The sequence below is a fragment of the Diaphorina citri genome, unplaced genomic scaffold (assembly GCF_000475195.1).
Source record: "Diaphorina citri unplaced genomic scaffold, Diaci psyllid genome assembly version 1.1 scaffold528, whole genome shotgun sequence".
Classification (NCBI taxonomy): Eukaryota; Metazoa; Arthropoda; class Insecta; order Hemiptera; family Psyllidae; genus Diaphorina; species Diaphorina citri.
Genome location: NW_007377962.1, coordinates 140,889 through 162,834, shown reverse-complemented (window position 1 = coordinate 162,834; position 21,946 = coordinate 140,889). Strand labels below are relative to the sequence as shown.

At 37.3% G+C, this 21,946-nt stretch overlaps 4 protein-coding genes and 1 pseudogene across 5 annotated transcripts; 3 read left to right on the top strand and 2 right to left on the bottom strand.

Annotated features, from left to right (window-relative positions):
* On the top strand, positions 1-3,056 carry LOC103509768 (cyclin-J). Of its 2 annotated transcripts, none has more exons than XM_017444314.2 (6): positions 1-128; positions 685-828; positions 1,426-1,597; positions 1,929-2,222; positions 2,461-2,626; positions 2,915-3,056. In XM_017444314.2, the coding sequence occupies exons 2-6, from the start codon at positions 703-705 to the stop codon at positions 3,030-3,032; spliced, it is 876 nt and encodes a 291-aa protein (XP_017299803.1). In that variant the 5' UTR covers positions 1-128; positions 685-702; the 3' UTR covers positions 3,033-3,056. The 2 variants fall into 2 exon arrangements, with proteins under 2 accessions (XP_017299803.1, XP_008472618.1); XM_008474396.3 differs by lacking the exon at positions 1-128 and adding an exon at positions 143-422.
* Positions 3,057-4,622: 1,566 nt separating this feature from the next.
* Positions 4,623-5,040, top strand: LOC103509777 (annotated as a pseudogene).
* A 2,097-nt stretch (positions 5,041-7,137) lies between these two features.
* LOC103509767 lies at positions 7,138-9,693 on the bottom strand. Its single transcript, XM_008474395.3, has 2 exons — positions 8,965-9,693; positions 7,138-7,586 (listed from the first exon to the last, which is right to left on the bottom strand). The coding sequence occupies exons 1-2, from the start codon at positions 9,337-9,339 to the stop codon at positions 7,212-7,214; spliced, it is 750 nt and encodes a 249-aa protein (XP_008472617.1). The 5' UTR covers positions 9,340-9,693; the 3' UTR covers positions 7,138-7,211.
* Positions 9,694-11,721: 2,028 nt separating this feature from the next.
* On the top strand, positions 11,722-16,535 carry LOC103509776. Its single transcript, XM_026824039.1, has 6 exons — positions 11,722-12,049; positions 12,497-12,635; positions 13,207-13,249; positions 13,564-13,716; positions 15,309-15,489; positions 15,915-16,535. The coding sequence occupies exons 1-6, from the start codon at positions 11,973-11,975 to the stop codon at positions 16,105-16,107; spliced, it is 786 nt and encodes a 261-aa protein (XP_026679840.1). The 5' UTR covers positions 11,722-11,972; the 3' UTR covers positions 16,108-16,535.
* A 273-nt stretch (positions 16,536-16,808) lies between these two features.
* On the bottom strand, positions 16,809-18,454 carry LOC103509775 (L-asparaginase-like). Its single transcript, XM_026824038.1, has 3 exons — positions 17,807-18,454; positions 17,209-17,558; positions 16,809-17,043 (listed from the first exon to the last, which is right to left on the bottom strand). The coding sequence occupies exons 1-3, from the start codon at positions 18,009-18,011 to the stop codon at positions 16,825-16,827; spliced, it is 774 nt and encodes a 257-aa protein (XP_026679839.1). The 5' UTR covers positions 18,012-18,454; the 3' UTR covers positions 16,809-16,824.
* Between the last annotated feature and the right edge of the window lie 3,492 nt (positions 18,455-21,946).

Sequence of the window (21,946 nt, the reverse complement as noted above, 5' to 3'; positions counted from 1 at the left end):
CGCATTCGCAGCAATTAAATGCTGAGAAGATGACAATTTAAATAAGATTGATATTTTTTTTCCCCCATTATACAAGACTTTGAGATTAATTTTTAATTATTATTTTCGTAAACAAAGTGTTTGTTTAGGTAAGAGGAGTATGTTACCCATACTTACTTACCTACTTACCGGTTCCCGTTGTTAATAACAATGCCCGTATATCTACCGTTTATATATTTTTTTGTTTAAATAAAATAAGTTTTATCTGTTTCTTTTCTTGTTTCCTTAAAACCGTAATTTTGTTTTCGTCGTCGAATTATTGTCAATAAATCAATATCTATCGTTAACCGTTTCAAACCTACCCCAATAAATTTTGTATGTGCAAAAAATAACAAATATCTACTGAAATGCAGCATGAAAATAGTCATAAAGAAAAAGTGTTGGTGAGTTCTGGGTCTGGACACTTGATACTCTTGAGTAGATAGAAGGGAGATTCATTTGATAAAAGAAAAAAGAGGGAAGCTATTTTCTTTTTAGATATTTTCGTTTATTTCAGCATGCAATAGGTACTTTCAGGGGTGGGTTTTGTGTGAAGGGACACAAGAGATGCCTAAAATATAGGATAACTCTATAGATACCTATTAAAATAGAAAAAAAAAACCCTCCCCCTCTATCCAAATCTGTACAACCGTCAACTTCTTTCAGGAATCCTGGATTGTTTCCATGCCATCGAGATACGTAAATTACTTGAATTCCCGCGTGCATTTGGATCAGTATTTCGTCAGCGTTCACGAATATTACCGAAAGCAAGAGAAAAACTGCCCTGTATATCATTTCCAATCGCCAGAGGTAAGTTCAATAATTTTCAATAGGCTTGAATATGAGAATTTGAGAATGCTGAGGGATTGTGCTAATACTGCTAATAGCCAACAGGTGCCTCTTTTGGGCCAGCCACTCAATATCAGGTAGACTTACCAGGCGGACCTGATTTAAGTGTACCTGACAGGTCTACCTGATAGTGAGTGACTGGCCTTACACTTTCTCTATCTTCCACTAGAAAAGAGTAAAGGTTACACAGGATAGGACCGTTGAAACTTTTTCACCCACAGCGACGATGAAGGGGGATGATTTCTCTTCCTGTCACACCACCCGAGGGAAGAATATCGGCCGTCTCTTAACATAAATGTATGTCCACACATCATGAAGGGGGATGATTTCTCTTCCTGTCACACCACCCGAGGGAAGAATATCGGCCGTCTCTTAACATAAATGTATGTCCACACATCATAATTATGTAGTCGATCGACGGGCCGAATCTATGTTGTCGAGGCAGTGTGCATGGACGGTTCAGTCGACATCGATCGATGGCCGGTCGACTATGTGTCGACACACGTTAACTTATTTTTTACTGGATTGGATTGCCATTTACACTCTGTTATGTTACAGTTGGAGTATAGATCCGAGCTGGTTCGTTGGTTGAAAGCACTCCAGAAGGAATTGAACTTTTCCACACTCGCATTACATTTGGCCGTCCACCTTATGGACTTCTTCATGGACAACCACATGATTCCCATCGAGAAGCTGAGTCGGGTGGCTCTCGTTTGTGTATTGACAGCAGGTAAATAAGAACTTCCTAACCCGTTAAACCCGTTTTTCAAACGGTTACTTTCGAAGATCAAAGGGGAGGAGGTTAAACTTTCAATACGTGAGGATTGGAGAGAAGTTCTTTTCTTCTAAAATAGTCTAAAGACCCAGACTCCAGATAAATTAAACTAGATTGCATTTCCAGATATTTCCTTAGCGAAGCACTCAGCAAAAATCTAGTCAATACGAGTAGGTTGTAAGTATTTATCAATCGTGTGTGTAGTGCACAAACGTTAAGGGTTCGAAAGACTGAATCGTGACGATTACAGACGACCGAGACCAGGATTACATGTTTGTATTTTCAGTCAACTTTGAAGATCTGGATGGCGCTCTCCCCCGACTACAGGCCCTTTGTGAGAAGATCGGTCACGAATACAATCGCAAAGACATCATCGAAGTTCAGACCAAGGTGTTGGAGTTCTACAAGTTCCACATTGGACGTCCCACCGTGGCTCACTTCACGCACATCTATTCAGCATTCATAGTCGATTTCATGGACTTGGATGGCACGATAGGTGGCAACCAGGATTCTCTATGCATCGAGTATTATGACAACGCCCAGACACATATTTGTAAATTGCTGGACAGATGTTTAAATGGTGAGTTTTACTTATGACTTCATATCTGCGAATATTAGCGAGTTTTTGCAACCAAAATTAGCGTCCCATGAACTGAACTCTTTACGTTATTTGACGAAGAAAACGTTTCTGCGCATAATATGCAAATAGGTAGGTGTTTTGGTCACGTAAGTTAGCAGTGCGAAAACTCTCCATTATATCAGAGGTAACACGAACCTGTTCGTCCTTTACCTCTTGTTTTCACTTTTTTTTTTTTTAGAGGTTCAATATTTGAAGTTTGAACAATCATTGGTGGCTGCGGTGTTCATTCTGGCAGTAAGGAAATCTCTGGAGCTGTTTCCATGTTGGACAAAGATGTTACAGTGCATTACAGGGTACAGCTTAGAGGATCTTCACCCTTGTATTGCTCTCTACAATACATTACAGTAAGTTCAAGTCATTTTAGTAGAAATACCTATGGAGAGACCCAATGCAGAACAAATGCCGGGAAGACCCAAGACATTTAGGGTCCCACAGGGACATTCAGGGGCCCCCAAATGCCAACACTGATTTGGAGAGCATCCACCCGCGAAATCTTGCGGGGGGGGGGGAATCTTTTGGGGTCCCGAAAAAGTACCATAAAAGTTTACTGTTTGTATAGGGTGACACGAAAAAATTGTAGGTATTAATTGAAGAACACGCCAATTTATAATATTTACTTCGTCTCTTCCTAGGAGTCCCGAAGGGCAAATATCGGCAAGTGACTTCGAGCTGTCTACAAGTGACGATTCTGGATACACTACGTCAGGAAGCTGTAATTCACCGCAACCTAATCATTCGAACACGATATGATTGATACTTCGCCTGTGAGAACACTATTCATGTGATGTTATGGAGGTCTTGCCTTCATATACCTATGGTTCTGAGAACGCTTTGGAAGACTTGGGTTATTCTGGCTAAGTCAGAACTTCCAGAAGATTTTTTGACCGCTTGTTACGGAGAAAACTGCATGACCTGCACTTGGGTTTATTTCTGTAAATACTAAAGACTAAACATTACACGTCTCATAAATATCGTAAAAAAAACTATACCTACCTATTGATTTTTACAGCGCAAGGTGGGTTTACATACCTACCTACCTACTACCTCTATTGTAAATAAGAAGAAAAATAAATTATATAAGTAATACTATAGGTAATAAATATGTTATGAAAAATAAATTTAGCGACTCACGATTCTACTAATTACCTAGAGATATTTGGAATTTTAGATGTTCCTTTAATTAATTATTGTAAGGAGCGAGATAGAATGTTGGTCATCTCCGGCGAGAGAAGAGTGGAATTGGCCATGTCACCTTTAGTGGAAAAAAGTGGGAAAAATTAAATTCAATAAAAGTACTCCGGTTCCTGCTTAGATAAATGCTCACAATTTACTTGTTCTGAAATACATAATATTTATGTACTTACAATCTCCTCCTTCAAAATACTTACTTCTGCTAACCAACCTCAGTGGTGTAGTGGTAAGAACGTTGGACTTTGTATCTGGGAGTTGGTCTTTCGAATCTAAGTCAATACATAAAATTTATGTATTCATTGGTGATATCTGGGATATGATAAGCGTAGAACGACATTTGTGACAAACATTTGTGCCTAACACAATAAAAAAATCCTTTTTACTTACTTCTGCTATAAGAACCGAAAGGATTCGGATAGTGTGTTCCGTACAGGAATAGATGAAATATTTTCGGTATGATGATAAGGGCTGCCAAGCCCACTACGGCTCCAATAATTAGGCCCCCGAAATCAATGCGTGGAGGACTGTACAAACTGGTACTGCCCGAATATCCCTGGAAACAAAAGTCACAAAAGATCTAATCAGGTCACAGTGACATAGGACGTTTATTAAAGCCGATGGCCTTACTTATACCAAATCTTTGGAAACGGAACGATAACAGTTGGCGAGAAACACGGTAAAAGGAGCCCTTGTGGGGGCCATCGATAGAAAAAAATCAATATTCTTTAGAGAGTTTTCCTTTGTATCGAATTTGGGCTAACTGTTACCCATTTCAGAAATACAGAAACAGATAAACTCATCGAAATTTGAGCTAAAAATCAAGTAATTAAATAGCTCGTTAAAGGTAACAAACAAAAAAACAAACAAACTCATCGAAAAACGTCGATTTAAAATGCTAACTGTTACCCATTTCAGAAATACAGAAACAGATAAACTCATCGAAATTTGAGCTAAAAATCAAGTAATTAAATAGCTCGTTAAACGTAACAAACAAAAAAACAAACAAACTCATCGAAAAACGTCGATTTAAAACTTCACGGACCAGGTTAATGTCTATAAAGTAAAAAAAATAAATAAGCCAACTAGTAAAAAAAAAAAAGGTTTGGTTTTGTTTGTCCATGTAATAATATTGATGCAACTTCAACTTATATGACAATATCATTTTCAGGCTTTGGCAATGGTTGAGGAAGAAACCAGGAGATACCGTCCCACCAAAAACTATTTGGAACATATTCCTCCTCTGGACATTAACAAGTTTGAAACAGAAATAATGCGTAAAGACTTTGAACGTATTCAACAACGTCTACCAATGGAGCCCCTCAGTATGATCCGATACAAGTTGCCGCAGCCCCCTACTGGGAAAATGTCTGACATTGCAGCCTGGACAGAGTGTGTGGAGAATTCCATGTCACAGTTAGAACATCAGTCTACAAGAATAGTTAACTTGCAGCTGATGTTAGAATATGGACCAGAGACGTGGAAAGAGTATCTACAAACTTTAGTCAACTGTGTATCTCAAGCTCAAAGTAAATTAATTCAATTGAGGTGAGAATCTCAATTGCCCCCAGTGGCAAAATGTTGGCTTGTCAATTTCGTTTCAAGTACATTATATTATGTCAGTCCTTTATGTGATAATGAGAAAAAAAAAAAAAAAAAAAAATGGAACTTTTATAAATATTGGGACATTTTATTTGATTAGGAGTGACGATGATGTTTTTTTTTTTTTTGTCCTTGTCTTGTAATCTAGGACCTCCTAACTCCTAATATTGTAACCCAAGTATTCTGTGGCCCAAGTTCGTAAGAATTTACATTTAATTCACAGATTTTATTAAAATTACCTACCGCCTACCGTGAATAATATTATGTATCACTTACTTGGATGGTATATCAAGGTCCGCATATTTGTTGACCGCGGCATAACTTGGCACAACTTGATGCTGCAATACATGTACTCCCATCAGGAAGAGAATCGGTAATGGAACCATTCTAGAGACCAAGAAATCGTTATCAGAAGGCGAAAACTCCCGGGTGCGATTACCGGAGTAAGGTACTAAGCCATCAGAATAATATACCCTTACATTGCCATTGACAGCCAAACCGGGCTTTGGGGCTAACTCCTATCCTTCTTTTAGGGGGAAAGAACTTCTTGTTCGAGGCCTCCTCGAGGAGGTCGCACCCGGGTTAGATGGGACCGAATAAACGAGAGGCTCCAGGTTTGAACCCTAAAAGTACGTAACTACGTATAAATAGGTAGAATAGAATAAACGAGACATAATATTTCCTCTAGAATGGACTTTTTTTTTTTCAGAATAAACAGAGTTCAACCCCGGTAGTATAAATAGTAATAAGGATTATCTTACCTTTTATTAAGATCAGCATCCAGTCCCTTAATTTAACTCAACTCACCAAGATAAGGTCTAAATAGACTGAACAAAACTGATTTGGAATCACCTGGTTTTATAAAATAGGAACACAATGCCTTCTGCATAGCTTTTCATTCAATAGGACACAAACTAGGACGTTCCGGAAGGTTCTTAAAGATAATTTTCATTATTTATTTTAACAAAAAACATGGAGTCAGCTGAGAGTTTTTGTTTGGTGAACTACATTATGAACATACTGCATGTTAAACAGAACGCAGAGAACAAGTTTTAATACTTAGTGTAATGATCCAAACTTTTCTTCGTCAATATCTCTTCCGCTTGACCCTTAGTACAAGTTAGACTGTCAGCTTAGAACAAGATATGTCATTATGCTTTAATAGAGCACCCTTAAGAATGATTTTTGAGAGGCAATATATGCGTTTTGGGTCTATTGTTTTCGGGTATATTCATTGTCTTTGAAGACCTTGGCTGTCCTGCTTGATGAGTAAAGACTTACAGCTGGATACTGGGTTATTCAGATTATGTTAGCTGCTAGCTGCCTTGCTCGGTACCCCGAGATTAAAAACATGCCCCCATACATCGTAGCTTCCCTTGGGGTAACAATACTTAAAGGTACTCATATTAATACCTATACCTATTTTACTTACCTATCCATATCGTTATGTTTCTTTCATCCTAAAAGATCAAACCATAATTTGACTTTAGTTCGCCTACTCAGACCAAGATTTGCATAATTCGTGAAAATTAGTTGCATTGAGAATGTTTTGTGCATTTCGTTTTGATTATCTAAAATCATCTCGGTGTGACTTCAGATGTCGTAATGGTTACCTATGTGTTACATCTAGGATGCATTGTGTTTGACACAAATCACAATGTTTACATAACACCTGTGTTATTCAATGTGACTTAAAAGTAGGTTAAGCAACGTCAAGTGGATTTTTGATTTTCCCAGCATTTATCGACGCCTTTGTAGAGCCTCCTCTGCAAAGGTGAAAGACCTTGGTGGTTCTTAAAAAGAAAGAATTTCAATCACCATTTCCCGAAAGACCTTTGAGTCAAAAGAAATACTTAATTTGAAAAGTTCAAAGGAATCTCAGAATGCTGGTATTGATCTAGATTTTACGTAACCTGTACTAGAGTGTACTAGGTATACAATTTATTGAAGCAGGTTTTATAATTTCTGAGCAACTTTTGAATGTACAAAAGCACAAAAGGTAATTACATTTTGAATGTTCCTTTTCAATCAAGTATTACTTCTTAGGAAAAAAAACACCTGCAGGTGAGGTTTCTCACTTGTCTCCTGTTTCTGGCAAGCTCCAAAATGTCAATTTTATTTTACTAACTCCCGGTCACATCAAACTGTGAAGAAGCACATGATCTTGTACACAATCAATATTCCAAGTGACCACAGTGGCAGCAGGACCGATCCGAAAATGAAAATCACGAGACAGAAAATGACGCTGATTTCGATGAAGAATATCAACCACTTGCGGATCTTTTCCTGGCGATTCGCGGTGTGAAGAATGTCCAGCAGATGATCAATAAGGAATCTGGATATATGGACCAGGATCTCGATCATTGGAAACAGAGCCATGATCATAATGAAGATGGTGTGGATGGCTTTACATCCCAGCGTGCAGATGGTGGTAATGAGAGAGATGAAGTTGTACGCCTCGGCCGGGATGTTTTGGGACACTTGGAATTTGACCAGACTGTCTCGGAGATTCACCTGAAATTAGTAGTCGATTTTTGTACTTTTACAAAATGCCCAAAGTTGCGTTGCCCAAGGCGCGATGTCCACTAGTGAAACGAGTTTCACGAAACCCGTACATTTAACATAAGGTTTACAACTCAACACAGAGCAGTGTACACTCGTGAAACCGGGTTTCATGAAACTCAATGTGCTTTGACAGATTTAATGACAGTTTCATGAGAAGCGTTTCTCCAGTGTGTATTGCGCCTAAAGATGTTAGTGTATAGCGAATTTTTGACCGTTTTTGGCTCTATGTCAAACCGTATTGAAAACTGCTCGGTACTCACATAAACGGTTAAAGTTTTTGTCTCCCATGAGGGAATTGTAGGTACTATGTTGTTAGTGTATAGCGAATTTTTGACCGTTTTTGGCTCTATGTCAAACCGTATTGAAAACTGCTCGGTACTCACATTAACGGTTAAAGTTTTTGTCTCCCATTAGGGAATTGTACTATGTATGTCCTTTTCTATACCCAAACCCAAATTTTGTAATACAACTATTCTGAAGATTTTATGCAAAGTTTAAACAAGTTTGGTTTCAAGTCCCTTTATCGTACACGTGTTTTCTTTATCCTTCATCTTGAACGCTTTCTATTCTTTCTAATGTTGTACGAGTAAATAATTTTTATACAGGACGAAAGCTCTTTTCTAATTTGAAAAGATGTTAGTGTATAGCGAATTTTTGACCGTTTTTGGCTCTATGTCAAACCGTATTGAAAACTGCTCGGTACTCACATAAACGGTTATTTTGTCTCCCACTAGGGAATTGTACTTTGTACTATGTCCTTTTCTATACCCAAACCCAAATTTTGTAATGCAACTATTCTGAAGATTTTATCCAAAGTTTAAACAAGTTTGGTTTCAAGTCCCTTTATCGTACACGTGTTTTCTTTATCCTTCATCTTGAACGCTTTCTATTCTTTCTAATGTTGTACGAGTCAATAATTTTTATACAGGACGAAAGCTCTTTTCTAATTTGAGTTGAATTTGTCTTCAAAATACTCTGTTGCCTTCGAGTATCATGAAAAATAATATTCATCCATGCATAACACCACATAGAAGAATAGCTATCGTGTTCAAGATTTGTGTCTGTTTTCATAAAATTAAAACAGAAACGCTTCCTTTTGTAGAGCTTTGATCACGGTAGCGTAAAAATGTAAATACGTGAGAATTTAATCCTTTGTGAAATGTCACAAGCAGTGTTTCAACCGATCAGTGCTCATCAGAAATCACAAACGGACAAATCCTTCTCTAATTTGTGACCTTTGGGCCGAATGTTTTACAAATTGAATATGTGTTTTCCAAATCCCAAGGTTTAAAATTATACCTCCTAATGATTTCCGAATTCTACTTACAAAGAATGACTTGGATATTGTCTCTCGAGGAGGTAACTGAGCATCATAAACTTCCACTGTGGGTTTGACCAGACTTTCATCCAGATAACTGGGTGGTTTGAATGTCACAGGCTTTATACGACCTATCACAGTGTCCACATGGCTGATGATTTCGTTCAATGATGGATAGGACGTTTTGAAGAAGTCATTTTTCACCACAGCATTTTCTGTGTTTCTATGCAAAACGAGACTTTTAGCACCCGAAACGGTTTTATCCGACAATTGTGAGATTTTTGAGGTCGTAGGACCTGCCGTTTGAACATCCCTTGCTTGGACGTTAGTGTTATCATCTTCTTCTAATGGCTTCACGGTAGTTTCACAACTGGTTGCATCCATTCTTCTACGACTATGTTGTCTCTTGTTTAATGTTGTAGTATATTTGAAAATTTAATTGATAAAACTATTATATTGAATTTAATGAAATACCTATTTAAATGACATTTTCACACTCCGCTGCTTTTACGATGGCCATTATGACCCTTGGCTCTGTATTCCCTCTACTCGTTTTCAGCTTGGTGGTACAACTGTCCCTTTTTGTGTGATATTGTTCTCATTAAGGAGTTGCATCAAAGAGTAGAAAACACGGAACTGTTTTAATTTAAAGTGAAGAACAGGAGAAGTAAAAGAACAGAGCTTTCAGAACAAGTTCAGCTGGTTTCTATTAAGCTTGTTCCTCTTGTGATAAGGTTCTCTGTCCAGTTTTAACTCTTTTCAAGCTTAATCTGACTTTTAAGTCGTCCTAGATTTTGGCAAACCAGTGTTGTGAAATCATTGCATGTAGAACGGTCCTGGTAAGTATAATAAAATTATTGTTTTAATGAAATACTTGTAGGAACGGTCTTGTGATAAGGTTCTCTGTCCAGTTTTAACTCTTTTCAAGCTTAATCTGACTTTTAAGTCGTCCTAGATTTTGGCAAACCAGTGTTATGAAATCATTGCATGTAGAACGGTCCTAGTATAGTAAAATTATTGTTTTAATGAAATACTTGTAGGAACGGATGAATGACATAATAGTCTTTTGCAATCAGTATCCCCCCTAGAAGACCATCAAATTTTTAGAGTTGTCTGAAGTTAAGAACCATAAAGAAGAATGGAAACGAGTGGAGCTTGCAATCAGTATCCCCCCTAGAAGACCATCAAATTTTTAGAGTTGTCTGAAGTTAAGAACCATAAAGAAGAATGGAAACGAGTGGAGACAGCGAGATTTGCTCAATATGACTTTGTCTTTCAACAGAGCCTGAGCGAAACCTAATTTGCAGGCACGTCAATCAAAACGCCAGACACTGAAAACACTTTCCTAATGCTGAACAAGGAAAATCATCAGAAAGTGTGAAGTCTGCCTCTTGTGATCTTCTGGGTTTAGATCCCTGAGAAAATAAGTCGTGGGGTGCTGATAGAGAAGAGAATATTAATAAAGGAGGAGGAGGAGGAAATGGAAAGAGATTGAACAGAGGAGGATAAGGAACGAAACGGTGTGTAAAAGAAAATAATAAACTGTGATACTCTGATAGCTCCGATACAGTGGGAGCTTGGGAGGGAACGTAGCTTCCTACATATGATGGAAAACGGAACGATGAAGATATTAGACCTATGGAAGAAACATGTGATAGTGTGCTAGAGGTGAAATATCACCCGAAAGTGAAAATGAGGCTTCCGGTGTCGCTCGGAAGTAATAAGGCTTCCGTTTTCGTTGGGAAGGTACTTACCGTTTATCATTTTGTAAAACTTGAAAATTTTCTCGAGTACTAAACGACCTGACACTGGGGTCATCAATAAAGGTATTTCACCCACGTTTCCAAACAACCCAATTCGCGACATTTACTCAAAATCGAGATACCTTTGAAGTGTCTAATAATGACGAGTTGGTGAGAGCTGTAACAAATTTTTCATTGTCTTATAGCTTATCGGGTGACTTAAGAAAACGGGAATTCCTCTCAGCCTATAGAAATGTTCCAGATCTGAAGAGGTTGACGACAATTCTGTTAAGTGCTTGATTATTAGTTATTCTTTCGCTCCATAGTTTATGTCTACAGTTGTAATTTTAAGAAACCCTCAGGGAGGAGAGAAAACGGGAATTCCTCTCAGCCTATAGAAATGTTCCAGATCTGAAGAGGTTGACGACAATTCTGTTAAGTGCTTGATTATTAGTTATCCTTTCGCTCCATAGTTTATGTCTACAGTTGTAATTTTAAGAAACCCTCAGGGAGGAGGGAGGAAAGCTGCCCTCGATCATCTTGTTGTCATGAGACTTTTCGTTAATGTTCCTGAGAGTGTAGAACCAGTGGACAGCATTACAAAGTCTTGTACAGCTTATTTTGATTTGATTGAAAAACCTTTTCTTTGGGACCTGTAACCTTATCTTCAACGCACTATGTAGGGTACCTACGAAAAACTCAATCTCTGAGTAATTCAGTAGTAAAAGGGTTACAAAAAGCGCATTTTTAATTACATTTAAGATTATTTCAATCCTATTATTGTATTTTAAATTTATAGTTTTCAATTTGATATCTTCTTGATTCAGATCTTATCTTGCATGGGAGATATCAACTGAACTGCCGCAGGTGCCGGTTTTAATTAACAAAGTGCAAAAAATAATTTTATGTTTTCCGATAATTTTACTTTTTTGAAACTGTCAAAATTGTGTCTAGAAAAATAATTAAAATGAACATTTCTTCAAAATTGAAGTTTTTTTTTTCTTGATTCAGATCTTATCTTGCATGGGAGATATCAACTGAACTGCCGCAGGTGCCGGTTTTAATTAACAAAGTGCAAAAAATAATTTCATGTTTTCCGATAATTTTACTTTTTTGAAACTGTCAAAATTGTGTCTCTGAAAAATAATTAAAATGAACTTTTCTTCAAAATTGAAGTTTTTTCGTATTTCAGAAGCAGGAGAAGTGTCTAAATTTTACTTAGAAACAGCAAACTCCTCATGGATAAAATAAAATAACTATGTAGGTTTTAAAATAATGAATTTAAAATCAATTTATATGTCTTATTTATTGTGTAGTTATTTTGTGAAATCCAATTCTGCAGACAAAGACCGGTAAGTGTTTTTCCTCTAATAATTTGTATAATTATTTAGGATAGATTTCAATAACAAAGGCTTTCACGGGCCTTAAAATTATAAAACTTATAAATTGGCAGATATGAGAAGAAATAATTGAATAATTATGAAATTAGTAGGTACTAAAATAACGATTCTTACTCGCAAACATTAGAGGATGAGTTAAGCTTCTAAACATCTACCATTCTTATTCGGGAGCGTAGGAGTCTTCAATTTAATAACAGTTGAAATTTAAAAAATATCCTTTTTATTTATATTTATTTTTTTCATCTTCCAGTAAAGATTTAGATAGTTATACGTATTCTTCAATACTCTACAAATTTACAATCTACATTGTATGAGTCTCTTTCATCTTACAGAATCATACATTTTAACAATAGTTTATTCATACATGTTCTGTTTCTCTTTTTTTCCCTTCTTTTCTAGAAATGAAAGAAAACTCGAAGATGGTGAGGTCCAGGGGGAAAAGACAACAGCTAATAGAAAAGACTTTGAATTCAAAGCTCCTGAGGACAAAAGACTGCCCAGGTTCTTATCTTTCAACAATGATGTCAGTAATATCCGGGTAAGTTTTTAACACTCTTCTCGTATCTGTCCCTGAAAGTCAAAGAGTGTCCTCCCTGATTTTCTGCCGATTTTGGAGACGAACAAAACTAATACTTGATTGAACCTCCACTGGAAAAGTTCAAGTTTGGATCAAGAACACTGAACAGAAACAGTCTGGATATTGCTTAAGGTTCCTACATTTATTACACGACATTAAAAAGTAAATTTCAGATTCATTAAGGGTTAACAATGTGACGCTGACGTAAAGATTCTTTCAACTCTTTCTTCTATTTACTTCCGTCTTTGTTTTCGTTTTCATTATCTTCTCTTTATACCCCTTTTTTGTGTGTTCCCAAGTCAAACTGAAGCTTTTCTTGTTCTGATTTCGACGTGTTTACCTTTCTGTAAAAAAAAAGCCACGAGATACGTATAGTGTTTTTGATTGATCGTACGTATACATAGGTCCCTAATAAACATATGAAAAAAAAGTAAAGAAAAAAATGTTTTTGAGAACATAAAATTAAGTGTTGAAATTTTTCTAGAAAATGGTGACCACTCCTGTAATCACGAATTTCTTGTTAATTTCACAGGTTGAAATGGTATTCGCAGTCCCATTTCTGGCCATTCCCATTGGTGGAGATGGTGGTAATGAGAGAGATGAAGTTGTACGCCTCGGCCGGGATGTTTTGGGACACTTGGAATTTGACCAGACTGTCTCGGAGATTTACCTGAAATTAGTAGTCGATTTTTATACTTTTACAAAATGCCCAATGTTGCATTGCCCAAGGCGCGATGCACACTAGTGAAATATGTTTCACGAAACCCGTACATTTAACATAAGGTTAACAACTCAACACAGAGCAGTGTACACTCGTGAAACCGGGTTACATGACAGATTTAATGACAGTTTCATGAGAAGCGTTTCTCCAGTGTGTATTGCACCATTGGTGGGAAAGACGAATCTGGAAACACGACCGTCATTCCCAAAGTGGATATCAATCTCAAGTCTTTGTTTGCAACTGGTGTGATCGTTTTCATGCTGTTTTTCGTCATTCCTAAATTGGTCAAGTTGTACTTACCCCCTGCTCCTAGTCATAGAGGTATGTACCTACATTGATAATCCAAAGTTTTAGATTTAAAAAGTGATGGATGCATCAATAAGGGTTCTAAAAATACGATTTTTTTTTTCACATTGTCAATTATATTGGGAATAAAGGGAGAACGGGCTCTAGTCTTGATTTTAAATCATTACATGAAAGTAAAATTAAAAAATCAAATGATTATATTGGGAATAAAGGGAGAACGGGCTCTAGTCTTGATTTTAAATCATTACATGAAAGTAAAATTAAAAAATCAAATCAAGAATACCTAATAATAAACTGAATATTAAACAAATTAGGTAGGTACATAGGTATTCTTTAACCACGATCGAATAAACTACGAGCTAAAAAATTCCCGGAGGGACGGACCCAGCTTGTTACTCGATTAGGTAGGTACATAGGTATTCTTTAACCACGATCGAATAAACTACGAGCTAAAAAATTCCCGGAGGGACGGACCCAGCTTGTTACTTTTTTACTTCCTATTACTACAGTATAGAGTATTGCGAGCTATACTAGTAATGAAAGTATTGCAATCGGTCCAAATTTCCAAAATCGGGAAATGGTTGGAAATATCCGTTTTGGGATCCCCTTATGTCAAAAAAGTGGTTTTTAGCCCATGGTCTGTACGTTACGTACCTACTACAGGTTTAAATGGGAAAAAGCGAAAAAGTAGAAAGTTGTGAACAAAATATCTCAAGAACGATTTGTCGTAGAGAAATGAAATTTGTGTATGCTATCCCGGTATGGTCCAAAGACGCGACTGTAACAGTTTGGTAAAAATTGGATAATCACCCATCCAGACATTAACCAAAGTAATTGTCACTTAACCCTCATTTCGTGGAAAATGTTGAAAAGGTTGTGAACAAAATATCTCAAGAACGGTTTGTCGTAAAGCGATGAAATTTGGTATGATATACCGATATGTTCCATGGACGCGACTGTAACAAATTTGGTAAAAATCGGATAGTCACCCATCCAGATATCAACCAAAGTCAATGTTGCTTCGAACTTCGAAAAAAAAAATCAATTTTTTTCATACTTTATATTTATATGATTCCTTATCACACGGGGAGTATTTTATAATAGAAAATTTTTGGTCGAAAAGTGGCGGTTGATTTTGGACTTACAAAAATTAAAACAAAAAAGTTCAATTTTTGCACACTTTTTAATGATCCCTCATTAAATGCTAAATTTGGGTAGTACACATATTTTGCATCTAGTGAAATCTGATGGCACTTCACCTTTCTCATAAATGTCACAGGTCATCTTATATAAGCATCACTTATGTTATACAAATTCAAATCAGGCAACATTGTTAGGATTGGTTATTTTAGGAAAGTCAACTGTCTGGCAGTATACATGCTGTTATTTCGGAATGAATTGGTCAAATTGATAATTTTTTGTTTGAAAAACTAGCACCAAGCCTGATGCATATTTTTCTGAACTTTGGAGTTAAAGTTGAAAATACCCAGCGGCAGTGCGTCAGACCAAATAAATTCCAGAAATCACTAAGCAATCCAGCAGGGTTTTCTCACCTTCATAGGTCAGCTTTTTCAGACGATAAACTTTTGAAATTATTTTTTTTCCAGGCCTCAAAGACACTGAGTTTGCCAGAATCTTACGGAATGTAGATGAAGCTCTGCATGGACATAATATTGATTCAACTGCGTGCACTCAGAAGTTCATTTGCTATGCTGTCAGCAATGCTGCCCAAAGGGTAGCACATGGCCAGGGCTCCAGTATGGACAAAATCGTCGATGGCGTTTTAGGGTAAGAAGTTAAAGGGAAAGTCGCAAAAGATCTAACCAGGTCGCAGTGACATAGGGCATTTATTATGGCCGATGGCAATACTTAAACCAATAGGGCAAGAAGTTTATGGTATTCTGACTGTGGCTGAGGAGTTTTAGTGAGTCGTAAAGCTTAATTGTATTTTTGTGTAGCCTAACATTGCCAATGCCAAATCTATCAATGACATTGTAATATTGTCATAAATGATGGCAAGAAGATTCATATTCATATTTGTTTTAGGGTGAGACCCACCAACCTACTTTTTAGCTCTTAACAGCCCTGTTATTCCTATACAAATTAAATGAAACTTAACAGGTCTTCTAAAGACTGAAAAAATATTGGTGAAATCCACCCTTAGTGTAGTATGCATGTTCTTTTTCTCAATAGCACCATTTTGAAATTTTCAGCATCCAGTGGTTACGAAACCTTATACGCGTGGACTCGATTAGAGAAGCTATCAATCTAAGTAATGAAGAGAACAACTGCCAGATTTACCACAGAAGATGTCCAGTCACCAAAGGTCGTTTGTACGGAGCAGCTGGATCCCTCTTGGATGCTATCAACAAATCAAAACATGACCAAAGTCATAGACGAAACTAATTCATTCAAGTCTTTGGTGCAAATGTTCGTAGAAAATGAGTATTAGTTACCTATACGTAGATTTGTAGACCGAACAATATAGGGATCACAGATTAATAGAACATAATGTGTTGTATACTGTGAATTTAACGTTCAGTTGAATTGAAATAATTTTTACTTTTCCATATCCGTCGCATCGGTCGAGACAAAAAATGCTAGGATTTGTGATGGAAGGTTTGAATGACAAGTTAGGTAAAATAAAAACAGCATCACATACCGGAGTCTATTTTGTTATAATTTATTTTGATAGCTCATTTTTCAACATTGGAATGGCAGCAAAGTTCTGTACAACAGTAGCCAAGTCCAGGGCAGTACGGCCCATTTTATCTTTGGCGTTGATTTTGACTTTATGCTCGATGAGAAATTTGGCGGCTTCGTTTTGGTGATTCCTTCTCACTCACTTACTTACGTGATCATTCACCATACCAAACGCTCTAGATTTGTTTCACCCACATTAAAGCTTGCCAGTTAATAAAAACATTCAATTCAAAACCGATTTTTTTCGTACACATATACTCAGGTTTTTACTTCTCACTCACTTACTTACGTGATCATTCACCATACCAAACGCTCTAGATTTGTTTCACCCACATTAAAGCTTGTCAGTTAATAAAAACATTCGAAACCGATTTTTTTTCGTACACATACAAGACATGCGCCACGGTTGTCAATATTATTTCACTCACCATCTATTTCAATGCCAACTTGCACCAAAGGTAAACAGTTGGGAGAAATGAAAGCATCAAACTCGTATGTACTGGTTTTGATCGTTCTGTTCCCTCTCATTAGCTTGTTGTGGAAGTATACGGTTACTTCTGGAATCACATAGTTTCCCGCCAAAATCAAAGACGCGATGAAATTATCCACACCGTCACTTCTGGGTTGAAATATCGAGATCTGCAATAACGAAAAATTTTGGATTTTAATTTGTACTTTATGTTATTTATACATACAACTTGCCGATTCGGGCAAACCCGGAAGTTTCATTTCAATACTTACACAAAATGTGTATGTAGGTATCAGTAGCATAACGTATAGAAGAGGTCAGTAGTATCAACTTACTTGAGATCCAGTAATTATGACTGTCTTCCCCAAGTTTTCAAACATGAAGGATAAAGCGGCCGCAGTGTAACACAAAGTGTCCGTCCCATGCAAGATGACGAACCCGTCAAAGTTCTCATAGTTATCAAACACATCACTAGCAATGTTGATCCAGTCATCGACAGTCATGTTACTAGAGTCCAGCAGACTGTCGTACTCCAGAACTTTGTACAGAACTCTTTTGTTGTGTTTCAGTCCGGGCAACGCCAAGTATTCGGATTTGTCCGGCCGATTCCGAAGATAGTCCACGTCGTGCATCAATGGATTTTGACGAATATTCTCCTTGAATTTGTTTGATTGGGGGGCGAGCACTGTAAAAATAGCGTTAAGATACAGTCTAATTAAGTTTACAGAGAGGTGCTTAAAATTGCAAATAGATTTGTAGTTAATCCTTTCCGTTATAGTGCCGAATATTTCTGACAGCACCTGTTAACAAATATACATCCTAAGGCCAGCCACTCACTAACAGGTAGACTTGACAGGTACACCTGATCAGGTATACCGTATACCTGATAGTGAGTGGCTGGCCTAACTATTTAGGCTCCTCTGAAAATCTTACCTCCGTCATTGTTGATGATCATTCCTATGGTACCTCCAGTGTAGATCACCAAAACGCGACTCTCGAGGCTTTCTGTCTGGTTTTTAAATCTGAACTTCTCTGCCGAACTTTGACTCTCGCCATTTCCTTCATCATGTCCATTATCATCATTGTGTATTCCATTGCTGCCATTTTCAATGTTTCCATTTGTTCCATGATCAGGCATTGTCACTCCCTTCAGGTATTTCTCTAATATTATTTAAATTAAGGTTTGTTTTATTAATGTTTGTTATCCAATTTTATTCACAACTCTTAAGGTACTTTGGTACCAATTTTTTTAAAAAAGATCAAGCCTTATCTGCTCTTTGAGGGTAATTAGACTGAAATTAATCTATTTTTCATTATTTCCAAGGGGCATTTATTTAATTTGTTTACAATATTTCAACTGAAAATGTTGTTACTTTTGAGTTCTAAATAGAACTTTAGTCCTGTAACTACCCAGCCCCTTGTTGTTCGAATGAAGCACTGATAATGACACTGGACAATTTTTTGCTAGTGCAAACACCAACGACAGTAATTAATATACTAATTAATTGTTATTTATTGAATCTAAATTAAACAATTTCTGCCACTTAATGCGAGCACTTTGATAACTGGTACGAAACTGAAGTAGATCTAATATTTTCGTACCCAGTGTCATTAATATTAATGACATGCTGCCATCTCCACGGCCGAATTTAGGGGGGAACACCCACTGGTGAGTTGTCACCCGATGAACATTTTGTAATTCAGGGCTCTTGAAAGAAAAAAAAAACGTGTTTTTTTGCACAAAAAAATGACCATTGAAAATTTGACCCGAATACATTACTTTCCTTCCTATAGGATAAGGAAAGTAAAACAGAGTTAAATACTTCAAGCCCTGAGGTCTATTCCACGAAGGATTTCTTACTCAATTCGAAATTTTTCACTTTTTCCTGCTCGCGCAAAAACAGCACGACTCATTTCACATGAAGTGCAGAGTTCAAAATGAGCGAGAGAGGCCCTTCAGGGAATGCATTTTCCAACCCTTGGACCCTTTCACAGTTCTGTTGACTACAATAAAATGGGGGGAAATCTGGAGTTACAAATTATTTTGTAAAAAAAGATGCCCCCTCAAAAACCTAAAAACGGCCTGACACTAAATACACACTCGTATATCTTAAACGTAGCGTAGGTAGCACTTTTACTACGGGTACAACCAAGTGGATACACTGACAACCCTACTACCCACCACCTAATACTGTTAGCTGGTGAGTGATTGCACAAAACTCGTTCTCGTTTTGTGTAGAAAATAGATGTGAATACGAGTCATATCTTGAAATTAGTTTTCGTATCGAGAAGGTTTTAGAGACCCAATCACAACTCAGATGGCCAGATCCAATGTTTTTTGGTCCAAAATGAATCATTCCAAAAGCGAATTCAGCTAAAAGTGGAATTTCACTTCACCATTCAGATAAACTCAATTTCTTTTATGGGTTTTCTATTGCCCTAGATATTTATTTAGCTCTAAAATTAGGGCACACGTGTCTGTCTGTAGCATTGTATCAATAAACTTCCGGCCTCGGAAAACAGTGGACTGTGGCTTTCTTATCAAGAGGAAGCAAACAACTCAAAGTGCTCAATTGTGTTGCATATGCATTTTAATGGGTTCAATAAACAAATAAATAATCCGCGCTAAGAGATTTGCGAGTGACCTGACGCCGCGCTGGGTCTTGGGCTAGGCTGATAGGAATTTGCGATCTAGGACAACCGGATTTCTTCAAATGAATGGGGCCCTTTTTTCCAAGGTTAAATTTGGTCTCCCAGTGATTTAAACTAATTTGAACTTTATGCTCTGTAGGTATCTACACATTTAACATCCATCTAAAAATTATAGGTCCTTCAAAGTACACAAGCACTTGGGGAGATATAACAAGCCGAGGCGAATACAATAGTCCGTCCCTTATACCTTTTTATTACTATTGTAATGATAAAGGAAGGACGGACCTGTCTTCCTTCTCTCTTCGATTTCGGGACGATAAGACCATAGTAGTTACAGTTCCCTCTGTCAAACCTCTTAAAAAAAAAAAAAAAAGTTGCTAGATAGAATACTTTGTGGCTAACTTTCTACTTTATCGGAAACTTCAGGTAAAGTTTGACTAATATGTTCCAATTTGTTCGCATTATGTTCTTCGTTTTCAATAGTAATAATAAATGAGGCGGTTGGGCCCAAAACTTTCAAATAAACTAATAAACCGTACATGCCTAGTTGTTCAGCTGTTTAGCCATGTAAAAGCCTCAATGATGAGAATTAGAACTGAGCCATATTTTGCAAAGGCAGAACCTTTTCATAACTTTTGTGGACATCACAGCATTACTAAGTGCCTCTTTTGGAAATACATAATTCCTATTTATCTTTTTTACAGTGGTAATGCCGCTACTGGTCGCTGCTCACTTAAAGTAGCTTCTCAATTGTCCTCACGAGGCCGAGTGCACCCCGAAATCCAAGCACAGAACCGAAATAAAATTCGAAGCCGCCGGGAATCGGACCCGGGAGCTCCGGCCGTGCGCCCAGTGTGATACGCACCTGACCAAGGAATTTGTCTCTAAAGCTGTGTCCACACATAGTCGACGCTGTCGATCGATATTGACTGAAACTGCACACTGCCTTGACAACATAGATTCACCTCGTCGATCGACAGCGTCGACTCTGTGGGGACACAGCTCCGGCCGTGCGCCCAGTGTGATACGCACCTGACCAAGGAATTTGTCTCTAAAGCTGTGTCCACACATAGTCGACGCTGTCGATCGATGTTGACTGAAACTGTACACTGCCTTGACAACATAGATTCACCTCGTCGATCGACAGCGTCGACTCTGTGGGGACACAGATTTACGTTGAGAGTTGGCGGTATGAAATATGACTGAACAGTATATTAATCATACAAATGCACTGGCTGTCCTTATTCCGACATCATTTATCAGTACGATATGTATATGTATACGCTCTTCCATACAGATTCCAAATGTGTTGGAAGAGAGGGTAGAAGAGCCAGGATGAGCCCTCGAGGAATTGCTTTGCAGCAGAATGTCTACTGATATTCTTCGGTTGTAATTAAAAAATATTCATCATAGGACACCATCATTAAGAAATGCGTTCCTCTTCAATATAATACGTGTACTCAATTCTCAATATGAAGAATACAAATGGGCGGAATAAGCTGATGCTTGGTTTTGGAAGTTTTGGGTGGAAATGAACTAAACTGAGAAGTTTAGCTATTAAAGAGGAGAAATTCATGAATGAGCTATAAACTTGATCTTATTTATCAGAGGTTTGGTGTTGAGAATGTTTATTTGGTAAATAGGTAGACGGTAGACGTTTCTTCATTTAATTTACCTATTACTTACAACAAGTCTTTCACAAGAACATTGAACATAGAGCTGAATCCTCCTCGTCTAAAACTTCAGTTGAACAACTGAAGTTCGTGTTGACTGAGGAGGAAACAGCTCAGGTCCATGGCATTTTCTTCTGACACTTTTTTCTTCTGTGATTCTGAACGAGCTTCCAGCATTCAGTATGACCGGTATACCCTCCTGAAAGTACGCGAGGGAAAGGTTGTTGATGGTTTCTCTTTGATAAAAGGAAAATATTAGCGCTGATAGACATGAAAGAAGATAAGAGGGATAGAAGAGGCTTTTATGCACATTCGTTATTATTGTTTTTATCCTCTACGGGGAAGTGGATTGAAAATCTGGGCATCTATGTATGTATTTTACTGGATGTGATTACAACTATGTTCTCTTCTCTTTCTTCAACTATCTGGCGTACATAATCAACATTTTGCTGGATTATAGGTTTTGCCTCCTTTGCGTGCTATCTATTTGCCTACTGTTTTGCCCATTTCAATAATGTTATTATTAGGTATATAATGTTATTATTAGGTATTACATATTTTTTTCTAAGCAGCTAAGCACCATTATTTATGAGACACTTACGAGATCACTCGAAAAATACAAGATACAAACAAGTAAAGCTAATATCATACCACTGTAATAAGACTAAGTAAGAGCAGCTACTACTAGACTCCGTTTTCATTTAATCAATTTCAATCCTAAATGGAAATCTTTCATCCGGAACCAATT

What these genes read in the sequence shown, in the direction of transcription:
- LOC103509776 (XM_026824039.1), top strand. Translation starts at nt 11,973, where the DNA reads ATGAATTTAAAATCAATTTATATGTCTTATTTATTGTGTAGTTATTTT. An exon ending in AATTCTGCAGACAAAGACCG is followed by an intron (nt 12,050 to 12,496) that starts GTAAGTGTTTTT and finishes CTTCTTTTCTAG; the next exon opens with AAATGAAAGAAAACTCGAAG. An exon ending in CCCTGCTCCTAGTCATAGAG is followed by an intron (nt 13,717 to 15,308) that starts GTATGTACCTAC and finishes TTTTTTTTCCAG; the next exon opens with GCCTCAAAGACACTGAGTTT.
- LOC103509768 (XM_008474396.3), top strand. Translation starts at nt 387, where the DNA reads ATGCAGCATGAAAATAGTCATAAAGAAAAAGTGTTG. An exon ending in GCTGGACAGATGTTTAAATG is followed by an intron (nt 2,223 to 2,460) that starts GTGAGTTTTACT and finishes TTTTTTTTTTAG; the next exon opens with AGGTTCAATATTTGAAGTTT. An exon ending in GCTCTCTACAATACATTACA is followed by an intron (nt 2,627 to 2,914) that starts GTAAGTTCAAGT and finishes GTCTCTTCCTAG; the next exon opens with GAGTCCCGAAGGGCAAATAT.
- LOC103509775 (XM_026824038.1), bottom strand. Translation starts at nt 18,011, where the DNA reads ATGCCTGATCATGGAACAAATGGAAACATTGAAAATGGCAGCAATGGA. An exon ending in GATCATCAACAATGACGGAG is followed by an intron (nt 17,559 to 17,806) that starts GTAAGATTTTCA and finishes CTATTTTTACAG; the next exon opens with TGCTCGCCCCCCAATCAAAC. An exon ending in TCATAATTACTGGATCTCAA is followed by an intron (nt 17,044 to 17,208) that starts GTAAGTTGATAC and finishes TCGTTATTGCAG; the next exon opens with ATCTCGATATTTCAACCCAG.
- LOC103509767 (XM_008474395.3), bottom strand. Translation starts at nt 9,339, where the DNA reads ATGGATGCAACCAGTTGTGAAACTACCGTGAAGCCATTAGAAGAAGAT. An exon ending in CAATATCCAAGTCATTCTTT is followed by an intron (nt 7,587 to 8,964) that starts GTAAGTAGAATT and finishes TACTAATTTCAG; the next exon opens with GTGAATCTCCGAGACAGTCT.